General features: G+C 36.5%; 2 protein-coding genes across 2 annotated transcripts; one reads left to right on the plus strand and one right to left on the minus strand.

The window, feature by feature from the left end:
- Positions 1–1,157: 1,157 nt before the first annotated feature.
- LOC112051742 (protein xmas) lies at positions 1,158–18,166 on the plus strand. Its single transcript, XM_052885236.1, has 10 exons — positions 1,158–1,428; positions 4,435–4,644; positions 5,003–5,115; positions 5,647–5,746; positions 5,915–6,067; positions 6,855–6,972; positions 11,299–11,481; positions 12,127–12,214; positions 13,137–13,372; positions 14,219–18,166. The coding sequence occupies exons 1-10, from the start codon at positions 1,346–1,348 to the stop codon at positions 18,062–18,064; spliced, it is 5,130 nt and encodes a 1,709-aa protein (XP_052741196.1). The 5' UTR covers positions 1,158–1,345; the 3' UTR covers positions 18,065–18,166.
- A 1,150-nt stretch (positions 18,167–19,316) lies between these two features.
- LOC112051736 (zinc finger HIT domain-containing protein 3) lies at positions 19,317–20,724 on the minus strand. The gene is made up of 3 exons (XM_024090516.2): positions 20,451–20,724; positions 19,851–20,002; positions 19,317–19,547 (listed from the first exon to the last, which is right to left on the minus strand). Exons 1-3 carry the CDS (start codon positions 20,513–20,515, stop codon positions 19,369–19,371), a joined length of 396 nt encoding a protein of 131 aa, XP_023946284.1. The 5' UTR covers positions 20,516–20,724; the 3' UTR covers positions 19,317–19,368.
- Between the last annotated feature and the right edge of the window lie 689 nt (positions 20,725–21,413).

Here is a 21,413-nt window from a genome sequence, read left to right on the forward strand (position 1 = left end):
ATTCTAAGGTAATTTTTATTCTTTGGTTATCTACTAAAATATTACTATAAATGCAACATTAGTATTTATATGAGTACATAAAGCAAAAACTTTTTTCAAATTTTGAATGATATCTTTCTCTTACACTATTGGAGACAATAAAAAAATTATATAAATAAATGTTAAAAAAAGTATTCAGATATTTTAAAATGAGGGAATTCCTATATTATCACAAACAAGAATGAATACGATGAAAAAGATTCTCACCGGGATAGATAGACAGGCATTGTCTTTGAGGCGCGGAAAGCATAATGTTAAATTAATGTGATCCTTCTTAAAATGATCACTACATATGCAGCTGTATCGTGATGGCTTGAAATTAGGCCTGTTAATGCTGTTTAGCCATTTTTGTCTTAAATTATGATTTTTTGGAAATCTGAAAAATATAAAATAACTATACTTATAGGACATAAAATAATTTATTAATTTATACGTTTTCGCTTATTTCGATGATATAGCGAAACAAACAATCGTTCACTATTCATCGATATTGTAAACAATACTTTCCCAACACTACGTATATGGTCAAACCAAAACTCGTGAAATAATTAAATTTTTTAAAGGATTGCCCATAAAACCACGTATTGTAAAGCTTTAAATTAGCAATGGGACAAATTAAAAAAAAATACCTTTAAAATACTCAATATCAGCAGAAAAATCAAAGATTTTAATACTAACTTGTGAAATGAAATTCCCGCTAGTTTTGTTTGGGTTTTGTTGGTGCAGGCAACAACTGCGCACTTCACCATTGTATAATATTTAATTTATTTTGTGATTCACAAGCTTATTGGTTATTATTTCCGTAATATTTCGAATACCGTCGCACCGGAACCACAACAATAGCCATTTTGGGTCACCAAAAACAAAAGATAATTTGGTTACAACTGACATAATTGATGTTGTCATGAAAAATAATATCTATCTCGCTCCATTAAGGTAGCTTTCTTTAAGTTAGAGAGGTTAGAAAAAATTTTGTTTATTCTTTAAAGAATTAAATCCTTGACCAATTTTGACGTAAAATGCCACAGGTCCATTATATATAGGTGTCAAAGGTAAAAATGCTCTGTGAGTCCTAATAGTGATCTGTGTGTGAGTCTGTGGTTTTTGTAATGCCATTATGCCAGTGATTTATTTTGTTTAATTTTTGTTGTAAGGTTTTAAGCATTTAAATAAAGTAATTTCAATGTGATTTCTTCTTGGTTTGAACGTATTTCAGTTACAAGATGATTAAGGAATAATAATTTTATATGAATTGCGCTTAAAATATTATATTATATTTGAGGTTATAAAACATGGTTTCAAAAACATGGATGAGGAACCTGTAAGCCCTGTAAAAAAGCTTCGAAGTCCACTTTTAGATAAGTCTTTTAACAACAAGACCTCCGTAACGTAAGTACCCGTAAAACCTTTTTGCTGTTTTAACTAATTGTAAAATTCCGCAGTTTCAAGGAAGATGATCAATCATTATTAATATTTTCTTATTGCAAGGTCACCTGGCTAATGTGTTGGTTCTAGTTGGTTCCATATCGCATTATGATATCGAATTTTTGAATAATATGCTCAATGAGGCCCAATTCAGTAGTTTTAATAACTTCAACATAAGGAATAATTATTGTGCTATTTAAAATACTTAATTCATTATTGTGAAGGGCATCCAACTATGGGGCACTGGCGAGGTATGCCTAGTTGGACAAATTAAAACCACAAACCAAAAAAACAATGACAAAATATTAATTTGTACAAACGAAAAGGAGATTTAAACCCACGTCTTACTAGACATGAACATAAGTTATAGTCCACAACTTTAGGTTTTTTACACAACAATAATACTACTCAAAAAGGTTCTTTTAAGCGACACTTTTTGTTTCGATTCACATACATTTTATTTTTAATAATAAGCTTTACGGCTCTGGGTTCTAGCCCTTTTGAGTCCGGATTCACATACAACAAATTAATTATCACGGACCAATTATAGAAAGACCTGCCCCGCAAGACGTTACCTCTCTGTCAAACAACCAACGATCTAACGCGTTATCGATTGTATCGATGTTTCATTGTTGTAATCGTTTTCGTCGTCTAAAAAGCTCCCTAATAATTCCGGTTTGTGTAGTAAGTAGTCAGTCAGTCAATGGCATGAAAAACGGTCAACAACTTCTAATTCACTAAAAGATGACGTGACGTTTAATTTGAAAATATTTCTATTTTATTTTTGTTATTCTTTACATGGTAGCCCTTGATTTTAGTCTCACTCAGTAACTGATGTTCAGTCAGTAACTGATGATGCAATCTAAGATCGAAGCGGGCTAACTTGTTAGGAGGAGGATGAAAATCCACACCCCTTTCAGTTTCTACACGACATCGTACCGGAACGCTAAATCGCTTGTCGGTACGCCTTCGCGGTCGAAGCCTTCTACCAGCCAGACCTGAATCAATTAAGAAAACCTCAATCGGCCCAGCTGGGAATCCAACCCAGGACCTCCGTCTTGTAAATCCACCGCGCATACCACTGCGCCACGGAGGTCGTCAAAAACATAATTATAATTAATAATAAATTAAAACAATATATAAAAGAAAAATCGATTCTATTCTTCTAACGAACGAACGAACAGCAAAACATTGATCCATTAATTGAATATTCTGTGTACAGATTATAATTATTATTTATTCTTGTTAAATTTTTTCGATGTGTGAGTTTACCTCGTCCCCCTCTAAAAACGACAGACAATTTTGTTGCTGCATTTGGGTGCGATGCATTTCCATGTCTAATTCCTCTATGTTAATTAAATAGAGTTTGCAGAAATACAACACAAACGACATAAAAAGAACCTTAAATACCCCAAGCAGACATGAGTCACAAACCATTTTGAAAAACAAAGATTGAGTTTTATGGGTATTAATATGCATTTATAAAATTAAATAAGAGCTTTAATTAATTTTATAAATCGTATTATCGTATTATCATATCAAAAGAAGAAAGAAGATGTAATTCAAATGATGTTTTCTTTTATTATAATGTGAATAAAATATTTTCATTTATTGCAGAATTACCTTAAACTATGATTAATTTTTTGATTTTGTATTAAGTGAAAGAAGATTTGAGATTTGACAGTTCACACTTCACAGCACAGAACACTACTTTATTTTTTGTCTGTGACTAATACTCCTACTTCACAGTATTCGTTAACTCCCTTTTAATTTTTGTTATTTCGTTTTGTTCTCGTTTCGTTGTTATTGTTTATTATTGTTATTTGTTGTTCGTTTACTGTTTTTAATTTTATTTAGTTTAGTACGAAATTAAATTAGCACTTTAAATCTTAATATTTTACAAATAGAGGCCTAAATTGAAAAGTAGTGTCTTAACAAACTCATCAAATTCTACATAAAAACGTATACCTAACAATAACCCACACTACGAGAAAACGAGTAAAAACTACTTGTCAAGTTTTTAATTTACGCCTATAATCGCGTACATAATTTTCATAGTCAAGCTACAGTTTTCTATTAGTAATTGAGTTACAGATAGAAGGACAGACGGACATGGGTATGGGTATCTTCAAGTCAAGAGTGAATAGGCATCTTCTAGGCAAGCGCGTTCTACCAAAGGCTGCCTCATAGCTTACAATCTAGCGTACAGCTAAGCGGTGCTTGCTTATACATAATAAAAAAACAAAACTATAAGGGTTCTTTATTGACCACGGAACCCTAAATATAAGTGAAACATTATCTGTTCGATAAATAACAGTTTATAGGAACATAAAATATAAAAAAAATTGTCTATCAAAGGAAGTTTTATTTCATGACAATATTCGTGAATAATGCTTTAGTAAAATGTTGAGCACCCCTGAATCATATGTTTTTGTTTATTTACATTGTTTAAAATACCTACCCGATCTGACTATAGTTATTTCTGCATATCGTCTCCAAAGAGTAAAAAAAATCTTTTGTAGGTTTGGGTGTACTCTTTTATAACAAGATCCCTAAAACTGTGATGGACCTGCCAATGCATAGCTTTAAGCAATGTGTTAAAAAACATTAGCTTTACTTTAGGTTACTACTACATTGATGAGTTCCTTAATGATAAAGATGCTTGGAGGCTGTTGGATCAGCTTCCACCTTCACACAGAAAGTAAAACTATAAGAAATTGTAATTGTCATCAATTGTAAATTATAATTATAATATTGTATGATTTTTTTAAAAGAGCAATTGTATGATTTTTTTGAGTTTCTTGCCGGTTTCTTCTCAGCAGAACCTGCCTTCCGAACCGGTGGTAGAATCTTTACAAATAGTCAACTGACATATCAAAAGTGCTTGTAAACTGAGCCTTTTTGAAATAAATGAATTTTGAATTTTTGAATTTTGGACCATGAAGATAGTCAACATACTATATTTTACAGGTGCTCAAATGTCCCTGAAGGGCTATTTGAAAATAAAGTTGCCGAGAAGCACTTCAGCAAGTTTGGGAAAGTGCTCAGGATACGGCTGATGCCCAAGAAGCACATGTGCATTGTTGAGTATGACCAACAGACATCGGCAGAGAGAGCTGTGTTGAATGCCGGAGCTTTTGATGGCTTCATGTTTGATGTAACTCGCACCAAACCAAGAGTGTGAGTATACTAATATTATAAGTGTGTCAGTCTGTCTTTATAAACCACTGAATCAATTTAAATTAAATTTGTTATTTGGATAAATAAGATGTTGGACTAGGCTAATTCTTTATCCTAGAAAGAAATCCTGTAGGACTAAAAATAGTATTTTATGCTAACTGAGTTGCAGGCTTCCACTAGTTTCACCATATTTTGTTATTTTCTCTTATGGTTTGGGAGTCCATGATGCTAAATGTGGATTTACTCTGTGGCTGAAAATACTTACTAGATTTTCATACAGCAACAGTGAAAATTACTGTATTTTGTAAATTTATCTTAAGTTGAAACTAGTAATGTACAAAAAGGAATTGTGTTGTAGAAGAAGAAAGAGCAAGCGGGATGATGATCCAGAGTGGCTTCCAGACCCAGATGTGAAAGCAGAACTATCAGCAATGGTCGGAGCTCCAGCATATAGAATTACAAGGCAGAAATGTAAGTTCATTATATCAAAATCTGTAATTTATTATTATATCTGTAAAAACGTTTATCAACAGCCAAAGTACTTCATATACTTGAACATCTTGAAATTTCAAAGTTGATTAATATATTGTCAGAGACGGCTTGACATCAGAAGCGGGTTTAATGGGCAAAACACAGGATTTTAATGAAAACTCTTAACTTAAGTGTTTTTTAGATATCAAGGGTATGATGACAGTCCCCTGTATGATATTCATCATATGTACTATTATCGTAAATTGTGGCAAACTTTCAAGAGTGAAATGAACTGTCACCCGCACCATCCCACAGCCAAACCGGGCAGGTTTCCACCAGAACAACTGGACACCTCTTCTAATATAGAACTGAGGCATGTTATATATTGTAACACATTTTCTCTGGGACCAGCGAACCTATATTAGACATAGGCACTATATATTCTACTTTTTATCCAAAATATAATGTGCTTATGTTCATTTTGTTAGTTACTGTTTTTCTTTAATGCATATGCATTATTTATTCTTACAGCAATGGATTTGGATGTACCAAAAAGACAATCATTAGAGTTAAAACTTCCAGTCAAGAGGAAGACTGTTGTAGTACCCAAGATAGTTAAACCACCAAAGTTGTAAGTGTACTGAACTACTATTGTATCCTATAATATTGTACACTAAGTTATATTACTGTGTGCTATATATTTTTCTAGTTACATCGTGCTGTTCAAGTATTACGTAAGCAGATTTATTAAAATTGTTTATATTTATGAAATAATATAATAAAACCTGTTTACTTGCAGTCAACCTACCAGTGGTATAGAGTCTCCTGTATTGGTAACAACAGTTCCAACAACTCTGTCAACCTCAGAAGCAGCTGTTGAGCTGCATAAACTTCGCGCCAGGGTCTCTGTGACCCCTGACGAGAAATGGAGGACTTTGGATGCAAGAGACAGGTATTTTTATTTGTGAACCATTAATCCAGCCCTTACAGTATTATCGCTTTAAAAATGGAATAACTTCTCCCATTTTCCCAACATTTGCCTTCAGAACTCTGCTCCTATTGACTGTAGTGTGACGAAGAGTATGAAGAATAATTATAATTATAATAAAAAATTATATAATAAAAAAAACCAAAGAAGGAAAAAAAAGTTCTTGAAAATTGAGAAATTTCAGTGTGACTGTGATATATTTTTTAGAATTATTATAAATAATAAATTGTAAGATCACAAAATAGAAAATCTATAGCAATAATCATTTATTTTGATTCAATGCATATCTTATGCCATACTGAACACATACTCATAGACAATCAGATTAAAAATGAGGGTATAATTTACTAGTCAGTTTACACCTAATAATACTTATAAGTATTTGTTCTTAAATTAATGAAAATAAAATTAATAAGTTTAGAAGTATTGCTTATTTCACTAATTTCAATATCGTAATGTATCTCATTAAGCACATTTGCCGTTATGTAATATAAAGCCTTTGTCATCCATCTAAAAACCAACAGTACTTTTAAAATCCTGGCAAAGAGTCACCTTTGGCTCGAGCTGCAATATTGTCTTGGCTGTAATTTTCAACTTACCGCACTTATATCATAATGTACTATTAAATAAAATTTAATGAAATAAATAAGTTATAAAATGACATGCTTTTTCTACCTTCATTTCTAATTTGTTTGTTAGTAAATAGTACAAGTTGAGTATGGTTTTTGTATAGGTTTGTTTTGTTTTGTAGAGTATTAAGAGCATGGGGTGGAGCTGGTTCCAGGGTGAAGGTGGGTGGGGCCACTATCGGTACTTGTCCAGATATGTGCCCCGAAAAAGAGCTTCTACACAGACAATCTGAACACCAGGTGAGTTGATATATGTATTTCCTAATCCTACTATAATTTTAGTTATTATTAGTAGTTTTGGTTCAGTTATAATACGTAAATTAGTCAGTGTTCTTTGGATCTTATAGGATCTTACCAAATTTGGCTAGGCAGGGAGAACAACACTAGCAGAGAACGGGGAGTGTTGATCGATCGTCAAGGAATTCCTTAACCCTACATCCTGTAGTCACAAGTTCAGGATTCTGCTCGGAGTTTTTCTCTCTACCACGCACAGTGAATCTATGGTTTGCTAAGATATTCGTCTCTCTCTTAGGATTTTACATAATAGAACAGAATAGTGTAGTTGAAAATATATCTCTAATATATAAAAATGGGGTGTAAGGGGGAGGCTAGTACCAGTCAGTCTCCCCAACTGCCAACCTCACCTGCTCGTGGTGCACCCTGCAGATGGACCGACGAGGCTCTGGCGACCGACGAATGGCGGTATATCCATTCCCACAGGCTAGATTACGAAATGCCTCAGGCCGGTGTCGGGCAGCAGCGACACCGGCGCGAGTAATCTAGCACTGCGCTGACCAACCCGCATGCCCAGCGTGGTCAGTACTGGGCAAAACTTTGTATGGACGGCAAAAACAAAACACAGCCCCTAGTCCCCGGCAGCCCCGCTATTCCTGGCTCTGGCAGCGGTTATGGTAACGGCGGGGCAAGGGGTGTTAAGAATCTCCGGCAGAGATTCCGCTGCCAACCCCGACGACTAGACCTGGCAACATACAACGCACGCACTTTGAGGTCCGACGAAAAGGTCATCGAGCTGGAAGAAGTTATGAGCAAGTTGCACTGGGATATCATAGGATTGTCTGAAGTCCGAAGAGAGGGGGAGGGCTCGATAATCCTTGAATCCGGCAACATGCTCTACTACCGGGAGGGCGACCAACAGTCCCAGGGTGGTGTCGGATTTATCGTTCACAAGTCCCTCGTGAACAATGTTGTAAAAGTCGAGAGTGTGTCGAGCAGGGTAGCGTTCCTGGTCCTCCGAATTACCAAACGGTATTCGTTGAAGGTTATACAGGTTTACGCACCGACCTCGACACATCCCGACGAGGAGGTAGAGGTATTGTATGAGGATATTTCTAAAGCCATACATGCCTCAAACTCTTATTACAATGTTGTGATGGGGGATTTTAACGCAAAGCTGGGCGAACGTAGCGGTTCAGAGTTGAAAGTGGGACGATTTGGATATGGGCAACGGAACGATAGGGGCCAAATGTTGGCTGACTTCATGGAGAAGGAGGGCCTCTTTATGATGAACTCCTTCTTCAAGAAGCCACCACACAGGAAATGGACCTGGATGAGCCCCGATGGTTCCACGAAAAACGAGATCGACTTCATCTTGTCTACCAGACGGCAAATATTCAACGATGTTTCTGTGATCCATAGGGTGAAAACCGGTAGCGATCACCGAATGGTTAGAGGCACGTTGAATATCAACATTCAGCTGGAACGGTATCGACTGGTGAAGTCTACGCTCCGACCTACTCGTGCCCATATTCAAAACCCCGAGTCCTTTCAACTAGAACTGCAGAACCGCTTTGATTGCCTAGCAAATTGCGAAACTGTGGACGATCTGAACAACAGGTTCGTGGAAACTGTCCATTCCGTTGGGTCTAAGTTCTATAAGACCCACCGTGCGAAAAGAACCAAAAAGTTCTCGGACCAAACACTTAAACTCATGGAAGAGAGGCAAGAAATGAGATTACAGTCTTCAGCAGATGCGTCAAAATACCGACAAATCAGTAGACAGATCTCTAAGTCGCAAACCAGCGACTTGCGAAATTTCAATACCGAGCGTATTAAAAATGCGATTGAAAATAATCGAGGCTCGAAAGTTTTCGCCAGAGATCTGTCTATTGGACAGAGGCAGCTGACGCGTTTGAAGACCGAACACGGTAATCTAATTTCTTCCAAGCCCGAGTTATTAAGTGAGGTCGAGAAGTTCTATGGACAGCTATACACGACTACTCAGCAGCTTGTTGCCAATTTGGCTAAAGACCCCAGAGCCAAGTTGACCCGACACTATACCGAAGATATCCCGGACGTCAGCCTATACGAGATTAGTGTGGCTCTCAAACACCTGAAGAACAATAAGGCGCCAGGTGAGGACGGAATCACAGCAGAACTCCTGAAAGCGGGTGGAAAACCGATACTTAAAGTCCTTCAGCGATTGTTCAATTCCGTCATTCACGAGGGCACGACGCCTGAGGCGTGGCATAGGAGCGTGGTGGTTCTGTTCTTCAAAAAAGGTGACAACACCTTGCTGAAGAATTACAGACCCATCTCGCTGCTAAGCCATGTTTACAAATTGTTCTCGAGAGTCATTACGAATCGTCTCGCTAATAGGTTTGACGACTTCCAGCCTCCCGAACAAGCCGGTTTCCGAAAAGGCTTTAGTACCATAGACCACATCCATACGCTGCGGCAGGTTATACAGAAGACTCACGAGTATAACCAGCCACTTTGCTTAGCGTTTGTGGACTATGAGAAAGCCTTCGATTCGGTGGAAACCTGGGCTGTGCTAAGGTCATTGCAGAGATGCCGAATTGATTACAGGTATATCCAAGCGTTGAAGTGCTTGTACGAAAACGCCACTATGTCAGTCCGTATTCAGGATCAGACTACGAGGCCAATCCAGTTGCAGCGAGGAGTGCGTCAGGGAGATGTGATCTCTCCGAAGCTATTTACCGCCGCACTGGAAGACGTCTTTAAGCTTCTGGACTGGAGCGGACTTGGCATCAACATCAATGGCGAGTACATCACTCAACTGCGGTTCGCGGATGATGTAGTCATCATGGCACAGACTCTGGATGACCTTAGTACCATGCTCAATGACCTCAGCAGCGTTTCTCAACAGGTGGGCCTGAAAATGAACATGGGCAAAACAAAAATAATGTGTAATGCTCATGTATCGCTCCACCCAGTTATAGTTGAGAACGCTGCACTCGAAATTGTAGACGAATACATATACCTAGGACATATGATCCAGTTAGGTAGGTCCAATTTCGAGAAAGAGGTGAACCGTCGAATCCAACTCGGCTGGGCTGCATTCGGGAAGCTTCGCGACATCTTTTCGTCCGAAATTCCTCAGTGCCTGAAGACAAAAGTCTTCGAACAGTGCGTGTTGCCAGTGATGACCTATGGTTCCGAGACTTGGTCGCTAACTATGGGCCTCATAAGAAGGCTTAGAGTCACACAGAGGGCGATGGAACGAGCTATGTTAGGAGTATCTCTGCGTGATCGAATCAGAAATGAGGAGATCCGCAGAAGAACCAAAGTCACCGACATAGCTCAACGAGTTGCGAAGCTGAAGTGGCAATGGGCGGGGCACATAGTTCGAAGAGCCGATGGACGTTGGGGTCCCAAAGTGCTAGAATGGCGACCCCGCACTAGTAAGCGCAGTGTTGGCCGACCCCCCACCAGGTGGACTGACGACATCAAGCGAGTCGCAGGGATTCGCTGGATGCAGGCGGCTCAGTATCGTGATGTTTGGAAGTCCCTACAAAAGGCCTATGTCCTGCAGTGGACGTCCATCGGCTGATATGATGATGATGATGATGATATAAAATTCTCGTGTCGCGGTGTTCGACATTGAACTCCTCCGAAACGGCTCGACCGATTTTGATGAAATTTTTTGTGCATATTTAGTAGGTCTGAGAATCGGCCAACATCTATTTTTCAAACCCCTAAATGTTAAGGGTAGTCCACCCCTAAATTTTTTTTTTATTTTTTAGGCAATATTTTTTGTTTTTATTTTTTTATGACACAGCATACAAAAATACATACAACCCTAAATTTTCACCCCTCTACGATCAACCCTTATATTTTATTTGTTAATTAAAAACTATACATACAAATAATTTGTAACTAAAACGTAGTCAATTTGAGCTTTATTGTTATTGTATAAAGTTCATATTAATAATAATTAGAAAACAGGGTAGGGGTAGGGTAGGGTAGGGGTAGGGTTGGGGTAGGGTAGGGTAGGAGTAGGGTAGGGGTAGGGTAGGGGTAGGGGTAGGGTAGGGTAGGGGTAGGGTAGGGGTAGGGTAGCGGTAGTTGAAAGTTTACATCGAGTTTCACGCGGACGAAGTCGCGGGCATCCGCTAGTTTAAGTATATAAATTAAATTTATAATTACTAAGTCCAATAAATCAATTTGCGCTGGTTGCCAACCTGTGGCGGTGTTAAATTATCGTCACAGTATTTCATATTGTCAGCCTAAAAAATGTTTAATTTTATTAAAAACTTTTAATAAGAATTTTTTTTTTTTTAATTAGAATCTAATGTAATTTTTCAGGTGATGACATTAGAGACCGTCATCGACTCGGACGGCGAGTTGGAGCCGTGGCGCGCGGTGAAGCAGTACAGTCGCAGCTCGGCCGACCAGGAGATCCCCATGTGCTACGAGCTGAGGCCGGCTCCTGTGCTCATGCGCACCAGCGCCTACTTGCTGCACGAGATCGCGGACACCACTCGACAAGTGAGGCGCTACTCTATTACTGTTGCCAGTCAGTACAGTCGCGCTCAGCCGACCAGCAGATCCCCATGTGCTACGAGCTGAGGCCGGCTCCTGTGCTCATGCGCACCAGCGCCTACTTGCTGCACGAGATCGCGGACACCACTCGACAAGTGAGGCGCTACTCTATTACTGTTGCCAGTCAGTACAGTCGCGCTCAGCCGACCAGCAGATCCCCATGTGCTACGAGCTGAGGCGGGCTCCTGTGCTCATGCGCACCAGCGCCTACTTGCTGCACGAGATCGCGGACACCACTCGACAAGTGAGGCGCTACTCTATTACTGTTGCCAGTCAGTACAGTCGCGCTCAGCCGACCAGGAGATCCCCATGTGCTACGAGCTGAGGCCGGCTCCTGTGCTCATGCGCACCAGCGCCTACTTGCTGCACGAGATCGCGGACACCACTCGACAAGTGAGGCGCTACTCTATTACTGTTGCCAGTCGGTACAGTCGCGCTCAGCCGACCAGCAGATCCCCATGTGCTACGAGCAACTATTTTTAACCAACTATGTTTTTCCGAGTATATTTGTCAAATTATTTTTTTTACTTAATAAATATTATGTACATTTCGTGTTATATGATATAAAAAATGTATATTTATGTTTTCAAGGTAACGTTGGCGGATTGGTTTCATTTTATGTGGGATCGGTTTCGTGGTATCCGGAAGGACATCACCCAGCAAGCACTTTGTTGTTCAGGTACACACAGTTAGAAATACATATGTATTTGATTTTAAAACTCTCCTGGTATTGAGGTACCCTCATAGTGTCTGGTGTACAATACTGAAACACAAACAACCTTTTTTAAAATTTTGTTTGTCTTGGAACAGCTACACCGATTTAAATGGGACTTTTACCAGGAGATAGTTATTGATCAACATTTTACAACAACAACAACAGGCTACATTTTATCCAATTCTGAACTATTATTTTTGTATTTTTAGTTCATCACCACGATTCGTTTTGAAGACCCCTTCTGGTCTGGTTCTCAACAGAGAGATCCTGGGTTCGATTCCCAGCTCTGGACAGATAAGAATTAAAAATTTTCTAAATTGGCTCGGGTCTGGTCTGGTGTTATTTGTTAGGCCGTGGCTAGTTTTCGCCCTACTGGCAAGTGATTTAGCGTTCCTGTACGATGTCGCGTAGAAACCATCGTCGTCGTCGTCGTCGGCGTCATCAACCCATATTCGGCTCACTGCTGAGCTCAATTCTCCTCTCAGAATGAGACGGATAAGGACAAAAGTCTAACACGCTGGCCCAATGCGGATTGGCAGACTTCATACACGCAGAGAATTAAGATAATTCTCTAGTATGCAGGTTTCCCCACGATGTTTTCCCTCATCGATTGAGGCAGGTGATATTTAATTTCTTAAAATGCACACAACTGAAAAGTTGGAGGTGTATGCCCCGGACCGGATTCGAACCCACACCCTCTGGAATCGGAGACTGAGGTCATATCCACTGGGCTATCACGAAAACCATGGTATGGGTAGAATAAATTTGTGCCTCTTCAATGTAAGCCCGCACACATCTTAGACTGCATCATCACTCAATATCACGTGTGATGGTAATCAAGGCCTAACATGTCAAAGAATGAATAAAAAAAAAATACTTTGAACAGAGTCCATACGTCTGGTCGAGTTCTGTGCGCGTTTCCACGCGCACTGCGCCGCGCGGCTCGCCGACCTGCAGCACACGCAGTTCGACCAGAAGCTGAACACGGACAACCTCACCAAGTGCCTCCAGACGCTCAAGCACATGTACTCGGACGTGCGGCCCGAGCACAAGCCCAACGAGGCGGAGTTCCGCGGCTACGTCGCCCTGCTGAACCTCGGCGACGCCAACTTCTGGTGGGAGGTTGGTACTGAACCACTTTTGTAACGCATTTATGTTTTTTTTCTTTACAAGTTAGCCCTTGACTACACACCTGATGGTAAGTGAAACTACATGAAAAAACATTTCATTGTTGGAGGATTCAATTAAGTTCTAATTTTATTTTATTAGGTTCTAATAATGATATTTAAAAAGCCTTTAAAATCCTTCCTTTCCCTTTGTTTAAACTATTTGTGATCTTGGAGTTCTAAGTACACAGACAAGTATATAATATATTGATTTATCACTTGTCTGTGTATGGTTTAAGGCTTAATAGGGTTAGAACTCCAAGATCACAAATAGTAGTAGTAGTAGTAAATAGATAAAAAGTCAACTGTCACTGCAAAGTCATTCATATCTTTTTAATCTGTGTGTCATTGCCATTGATGAATAACTTATTGAACTTACACCACAGATAAATAACTTATTAACATAATATTGGGTGTGATTATTTTTATTGTGTTATTTATTGTTAAAAATATATATAATATAATATAAATGATAAATGGAGCTAATTTAAATAAATAATTGTGTCAATTTAAAATTCACTTCTAACCTCAACAAAAAATGAATTAAGTACATTAATATTCTCCAGCTTTAAAAAAGTAAAAAGTTTAATTACATATTATTTGCAGCATTACAAGCTATCAATAAAACATTAGGTTAATTGTGGCACTTTATGGTCTGGTCATAGCTTGCATAAAAGTGGCCGACCTCCTTTAAAAAACAAAGCACCATCTATGAGTCTCATAACTGCATTGCAACAGGTTCTTGAAGTGTACAAAAAAGGATTATTTCAAAGTTATTATTATAATTTTTTTTTCTTTACAGATTAAACAACTACCACAAAACATCCAAAAATCTCAACCTATTATGTTGGCGATTCAAATATACACAGCACTAGATAGCAACAATTATGTGAAATTCTTCCGTCTTGTTAAAGAAAAGGCTACGTATGTTCAATCGTGTATTCTTTTGCGCTATTTCAATGACGTGAGGGCAAGATCATTAGCCAGGATTGTAAAAGCTTATGCACCCAGAGGTGGTTCTAAATATCCTGCAGAAGAACTAATGAGGATCCTCGCTTTTGAATCAGTTGAAAGTATGAAGTCCTTTATAAATCACTATGGTTTGCGATGTTCTAAAATGGATACAGAGCTTACCGTTATTCTCAACAGGAACCATTTTATAGAAGACAGTGATCCATATCCACTTGCTAGATCTATAAAGCTTATAGAATCTAAGAGACAAGGTAATGTTGGTGAAGTGATTTCTGGTGGTCCACTGCCAGTTGATAAATATGCGGGCCATAATCTTTACTCCAGTTTCAATTTTGATGGAAGATTAAAAGAATCAGCTTTAATCGCTGAAGACTTGGGTTATAATACGCTTAATGACAGTAATAAACAAGTACAAGAATTAAAATTAGAATTGCAAAAAATATTGCAAGGAAGAAATTTTGAAAATGTTGAAAGAGAACCAATTAAAAATGTAAAGGTTGAACTTAAACAACGAAAAGAAACCATTGCTAGAAACTCAAATGAGACTGACAGAACACCAGTAAAGAAAATATTCTCATTCCAACCAGCTACACCAGTTGCACCAGCAGAGGTTATTAAGAATTCTCCTGAGAAAGTATTACAGGAGAGCTCAAAAAGTGTATTCACGTTTTCTAAACCACAGGATACGAAAGCAACGAACTTGACAGGCAGTTTATTTGGTGCTAATGTTAAACCGTTTATTGAACCAAAAATTAATTCTGATACAAAAAATATTTTTACTAATGCAAGTCAAAGTAGCAACTTGTTTAAAAATGCATTTAATAATATCGAGCCTGCGAATGTATTTAAAAATGTATCTGTTGATAAATCGATATTTAGACAACAAAACGACAGTTCGCAAGATACAAATACAGGAGATACTAACAAAAACATTTTTGCAAACACTAACGCTAATTTGTTTTCTCAAACTGAAAGTGTTAGTAAAAATTTATTTTCAAAGATAGGAAACAATTTGTTTAACAAGACCGATAATGCAGAAAAAAGTACGAACATATTCGCAAAACCACAAGAACCACCAATACAACCATCAAGTATCTTTGGATCACATGAGAAACCTCACGCTTTTTCAGATCCACAATCTATTTTCAAATTAGAAAATATTAATAAAAATGTGTCAAATGGTGAAACAACAGTTCTGTCACCCAGTAGCTTGTTCAAAAGCGCAAACAAACCTCTATTTGATGCCAATAATACGATCTTTCAAACTAAAACTAAAGCACAATCAGTTGCTGATAATATTTTTAAATCTGTTCAGTCAAAACATGATGTCTATGAAATTGAAAGGAACGAGAATAGCAATAAAGTAGAACAAAATTATAACGAGGAAGAACAAAAACGTCAAGAAGATGAATTTAGAAAACGTCAAGAATTTGAGGAAAGAAAACGCCAGGAAGAAGAAAGAAAACGACAGGAAGAAGAAAGAAAACGTCAGGAAGATATAAAGAGGCAAGAATTAAAAAGAAAAGAGGAAGAACAACGAAAACAAGAAGCGCTTAGGCTTGAAGAATTGAGAAAAATTGAAGAAAAGCGTCAAAGAGAAGAGAAGGAGAGACAAGAAAAATTAAGGAAAAAGTTGGAGGAGGAAAAAAGAATGGAATTGAAGCGACAGGCGGAGGAGCAAGAGAGGCAGTTTAGAGAAAGAATAGACAAAGAATCCGTAGAACTTACAGATGAACTTATCAATGAGGTCAATTATGAAACAATTAATGTCCTTTTAAATGAAGAGATCGAACGTTTAAAATTATTGTTTGCATTTGCAAAGGAAACCACTGACAATATTTTTTCTGAGTTGACAAATGAAATTTGTGAATCTGAAATGAAAGCTGAAATATTTAGAACGAGAAAACTATCGAAAAAGTGGTTTAATATTTGGAGAAATCAATTCATTAGAAATTTCAAGAGACGAACTCTGTTAGAAGGCACACCAGTTTGGCTAACAGATAATACTCCACAAGAAGAAGCTCGAATACTGAGACGCCCTACACAAGACGCGGCCTTGCGCCATATGAATGCTATACATAGTGGTTATAGGTTTGTAGGAGAACTGAAGCTAATACCCTCTCCAAAGTCATATAACATTGTTGATTTAATTAGATCTTCTTTATTAAAACGTATGAAACAAATTCAATATCCATATGATAAATGCTTCTTTTGGAAAATTGCTATAGTAATACCAGGGAGAAATAAATGGCTTTATAGAAAAATTAATATTGAAAAATGGATACAAGATGCATTGAGTGACAATAAACATCATGAAGTTAGTGACACACTTATACATGTAGGAAAACAGTCATGGAACAATTTAATAGACTTCGCTGTTTCTGTTAGCTTGATTAAAAGTGAAAATTACAGTGTTGCCAATGAAGCTTTAAATGGTGCAAACGGTTTATTATTTTATGCAACCGAAACCGATAATAATCTTGAAGAAGTGATAGAACAGACTTTAAAACATAGATATCAATATCAAGTACTTCCTATTGCAGTAATTATGGCAGAAAGGCACACACCACTAGAGCTAAAATATTTGAATGAGAAGCTATTATTACTTAAAAACACCAATGTTATAAAAGAATATAAAATTTTTGCTGTAGAAGTAAAAAATGTTGGAATATCGATTAACAGCTGTACAAGAAGTGCTTTGAAATGGCTAGCAAAAAATTCTCCAAAACCTCCAAAACTCGAAATAGATTATTTAAAATCAATTTGTCAAAGGTACCTTGGTAATGAAATATGGCATAAATTAAAATTAGAGAAAGACAGCAGAACAGATACTATTTTTAAAAATTTACATAAACTGGTAGCATGTTATAATACTGCTGTTGATAAGTTAACTCGAGTAATAACAAATGAAGATCTTTTTAATTATCCCACTTTTCCATTAGAATTTAATCAATATTTAAATAACAATTCTCCATATCCAAAACCGTTTGAATTTATACCGAGCAATGTCAAACAGTCAGATAATACAAATGCTATCCTCCATATTATGCAAAAGCTTAAACTTCCAGATCCAAATTATGTTTTCCTTCCCAAGAGTATATGTAGTATGCAAGACCAGATTCGTAAATACTGCAATCAAATAGGTTGTTTTTCTGATCCCGAAGAAGTTGTTTGTAAAGTTGTTGCCATTTTACCCAATGAACTAACAGATACGAGTATACCAAGTGAACATTTTAGTCAGTACTTTCAAAACTATGATCTGATAGATTTCTTAAATGTTATAATATATGCGAAAATCAATAGCTTAGAAAATTTTGATCACAGACTTGCTATATATGAAAAGGATGTTTTAGATGATTATCGTAATAGTCATTGGTTGTTTGAAATTGAAATTTACTCAAAAGCTAAACACAAGATTTTGGAAAATGAAGATGAATTAGACTATTATATAGAAGCCAAACGTCGCAAATTAAATTCAGATTCTTTTGAATATTTAATGCTTGAAGATAAAGATTTTAAAAATGTAGAGGATAGTATAATTATGGCAGAAAAAAATATATCAACAATAGACACTTGTATGGATGCTGTTTCTCATATAGATGAGGAATTGAATGAACAGAAGAAGAAATCTGATGAACTTGAGCAATTACTCAGAGCAGCACTTTCTGGTGTATAGAACTTCTATTTATAGTTTTTAACATATTTATTTTTGCATTATGCATGGTTTAAAAGAATGTCTGATTTTAAAACTTTTAAAATACAATGAATTTTATAATGATTTTGTTTTATTACTTTTGTGGAGACGTAATGTTGAAATAAATCATGACACACACCAGTGACATATATATATACAGTGGCATGCACTTCATTGATGCAAAAAAGCAGTGCCTACCCCAAGGGCTATTACCCAAACCTATGTTGGACCACAGAATACATAGTTGGACAATGAATTTTCCTATGTTTACTTTCAAAATACATTTATTTCAAGTATGCTGTTTACAAGTACTTTAAGTTTCTATCACCGGTTTGGAAGGCAGGTTCTGATCTTTAAAAAAAAACATGTACAGTATTATAATTTACAATTGATAACAACATTACAATTACTTATAGTTTTAATTCCTGTGTGAAGGTGGATGGTACTCGGTGGCAGTTGATGGCACTCGTATGAATGATGTGATTGTCTATTAGTAAAAACATTCAATGTTCAGTAAATCCAGAGATAACCTGACAAACTTTACCTTTATAATAAGTAAAAATTTCTACTACAAATAGTCTATCAGTGAGCTTATTATCTTATGTTTTATGCTCACTATATTACTCATAAGTTAAAAAGATAACTGCAGATTAATGGCCAACATTTTCAAAGAAAATTATTGATCAAAATATTAAATGGATGATCAATATTTTCGTTTACTACTTAGCATTTATTTATATGTAAGTATAGGTACTATTAACTACATACTAAGTATTTAGCATGTAGCTAATAGTATGTCAGTGGCCTTAGGCATTGCTTAGAACTGAGGATCTTACAGTTTATATTCTAACTTTAATTTTAAGTTTTCGAACCATCATCACCATTAATGGTATCCAACCTTCAAAGTTTTTGACCAATTGGAACATGCGTTCGGATTCGTTTGCATTTATGAATTTTTAATTTTATTTGCAAACAAATCCCAACGCATATTCCAATTGGTCAAGAACTTGAAGGTTGGATACAATTAATTTTGTATCATGGAATGCTTGGGTATTCATTTTATATATATTATCACCATTATTTAATAATATTATTATCTGATGTTTCAAAAGTACTTGTAAACTAAGCCTAATATAAATAAATCAACACTGATACTTCAACTGCCAACCTATTTAGGCTACACTTGGTATTATATTAAACTAAAGGAAACTTCTGTTAAATGAAACACAATAAATAATGCTTTCTGTCTTATTAATAAAAACCAGTTTACCTAAAATAATTAAGTATTATGTCTCTTCACTTTTATTCTGAACAACATTCAAACAAGCATCTGCAAACTCAGTAAATATTGGCTCTCGCATGTATTCATTTATTAAAACATCTGGATGTGGTGCACTGTCTAGTATTTTCAGAATTTCTCTTACGTGAGGATTTTCTAAACATTTATTCAATTCTTTTGACTCTTCTGCAATAAAAATATTTTCATAAAACAATACCATCAATAATGAATGTACTAGTATACAACCATGTTTCTGTTATGGGGCTAAAAAAACATTTTTTTTGTTTGTTTACACTTATCTTTGAAACTCTTACAGAATAATTTCAAGCAACTTAAATTAATTTAACGAGTTTTGACAAGCAAAAGTTATAAAAAAGAAGTAAATAATTCCATTGTCTCAATGACAGACTTCTGTCACAATAGAAATGTAATGTAGGGTAATATATCTTTTGGTTTATAAGCCCAAGTATATTGTACTGAGATATTTACCTAGTAATTTTAGTTTTTCAATAGAAACAGTGTCTTCTGTAGGAAAATCATACTCAAAAGGTTGTTCTTTAGGCTCAACTTGTGGAGGCTCTGGAGGCGGAGGTGGCGAGCATGGAGCTTCCTTGTGCAGTTTGCAGCAGACCATTGAGCAACTGTAATATAAATCCAACTAATTTTACAAGTATTGACCTTTTTTTCCAAGGAATTCTCAGTAAAATAAGTAAGCCCAGGGTTTGTAAGTGGTTGTGTTGTGTTGGTTGTTCACGCCATGCACCAATGATCATGTTGATCTCATGACAGACATCATAATCATTAACATTGTTACAAACATTAGCAGCTTAAGCCAATCAACCCAAAATGGAGCATGGTGGGGGCTTTAAGCTCATTTGGAGCCCTTGTCTTATGAGAAGGGAGGTCTGGTCTTGTAGAAGGCCATTTAAATAGGCTGATGATGATAATTATCAGTGTAGTCTGTGGGTATCTTCAAGTCTGAGACTAGGCAAACGTGGCCCACCGTAAGTTGCACTTTTCTAACTACCAGATGTGCTAGAAACCTCGACCACCAAAAAAAGTAATACAAAAGGGAAAAATAACACTTACTAGGGTGCCCTACATGTGGGACACTTATATTTTGAATTTGAACCCTTGCACTGAACGCAACTCATAATACAAATTTTTAATTTATATAGGCACACTGTAGCTTTTTCCTTAAATTGGATTATATTATAGTTATATTTATATTTACTTTGTTGCTGAATTTAATTTGATTTTTAAAATTTATTCATCTCAATTCTTCTTTAAGGCTTTAAAATTTATTGTAAAAAAATACAAAACAAATGCATTTGTTTCTGACAATTTCACAGACATATTGACACTGACAGTGACAGGTTCTGTGGTGTTTGTTTTATGATACTTTTATTTTTTTTATTTAAACAGCTGGTCCTAGATTCTAGTTAACTAAGATTTTGTTTCTCTCAAGCGTTTGCAAAACCCAAAAATAATGCCAATTCAAAGCAAAAACAGCTGGTAAAAAGCTCGGTATCTTAATATATAAAACGCAAAGGTGATGGTATTCATCTATCAACGCTAGGTACTTGTACAGACTCGTAAATCTATGATCAACGCACAGCCCAAACCACTAGACGGTTCTGGCTAAATAATTGATGTCTTTTAAATTATATATTAATTGAATATATGTATTACATGATTCATTTATGTTATAGATAAATGAATCGCGTCAAACACCTAGCATTATCAACGGCACCACCGACCTCAGCCACGGGAAAACTTGCTCCAAAGTGGGGTTGGTAGTGCCGCCGCTGCATGAAAAAATCACTTTTTTTTAAAAACTATTAAAACGTGCAAAATCTGTAGGTAAATTCGTAATAAAAACTAAACTTGGCTTAGGATGAACCACTACTTTCAGACGTAGTACTTGTTTCAACCGAATCATAATATGGTTATGTCAAAATCGGCACTTTCAGCCCCGCTCTCCCCTATAGAGAGTGAGTAGGCGTCTTCTAGGCAAGCGCGTTCCACCATAGGCTACAACATCGCTTACAC

The sequence above is a fragment of the Bicyclus anynana genome, chromosome 14 (genome assembly GCF_947172395.1).
Source record: "Bicyclus anynana chromosome 14, ilBicAnyn1.1, whole genome shotgun sequence".
Taxonomy (NCBI): Eukaryota; Metazoa; Arthropoda; class Insecta; order Lepidoptera; family Nymphalidae; genus Bicyclus; species Bicyclus anynana.

Bases quoted from the DNA above. Each gene is read 5' to 3' on its own strand.
- LOC112051742 (XM_052885236.1), top strand. From the start codon at position 1,346: ATGGATGAGGAACCTGTAAGCCCTGTAAAAAAGCTTCGAAGTCCACTT. The intron at 1,429-4,434 runs GTAAGTACCCGT...TATATTTTACAG, and splicing joins AACAACAAGACCTCCGTAAC to GTGCTCAAATGTCCCTGAAG. The intron at 12,215-13,136 runs GTACACACAGTT...TACTTTGAACAG, and splicing joins GCAAGCACTTTGTTGTTCAG to AGTCCATACGTCTGGTCGAG.
- LOC112051736 (XM_024090516.2), bottom strand. From the start codon at position 20,515: ATGAGTTGCGTTCAGTGCAAGGGTTCAAATTCAAAATATAAGTGTCCC. The intron at 20,003-20,450 runs GTAAGTGTTATT...TTTATATTACAG, and splicing joins CCCACATGTAGGGCACCCTA to TTGCTCAATGGTCTGCTGCA. The intron at 19,548-19,850 runs GTAAATATCTCA...TTTTTATTGCAG, and splicing joins TGAAAAACTAAAATTACTAG to AAGAGTCAAAAGAATTGAAT.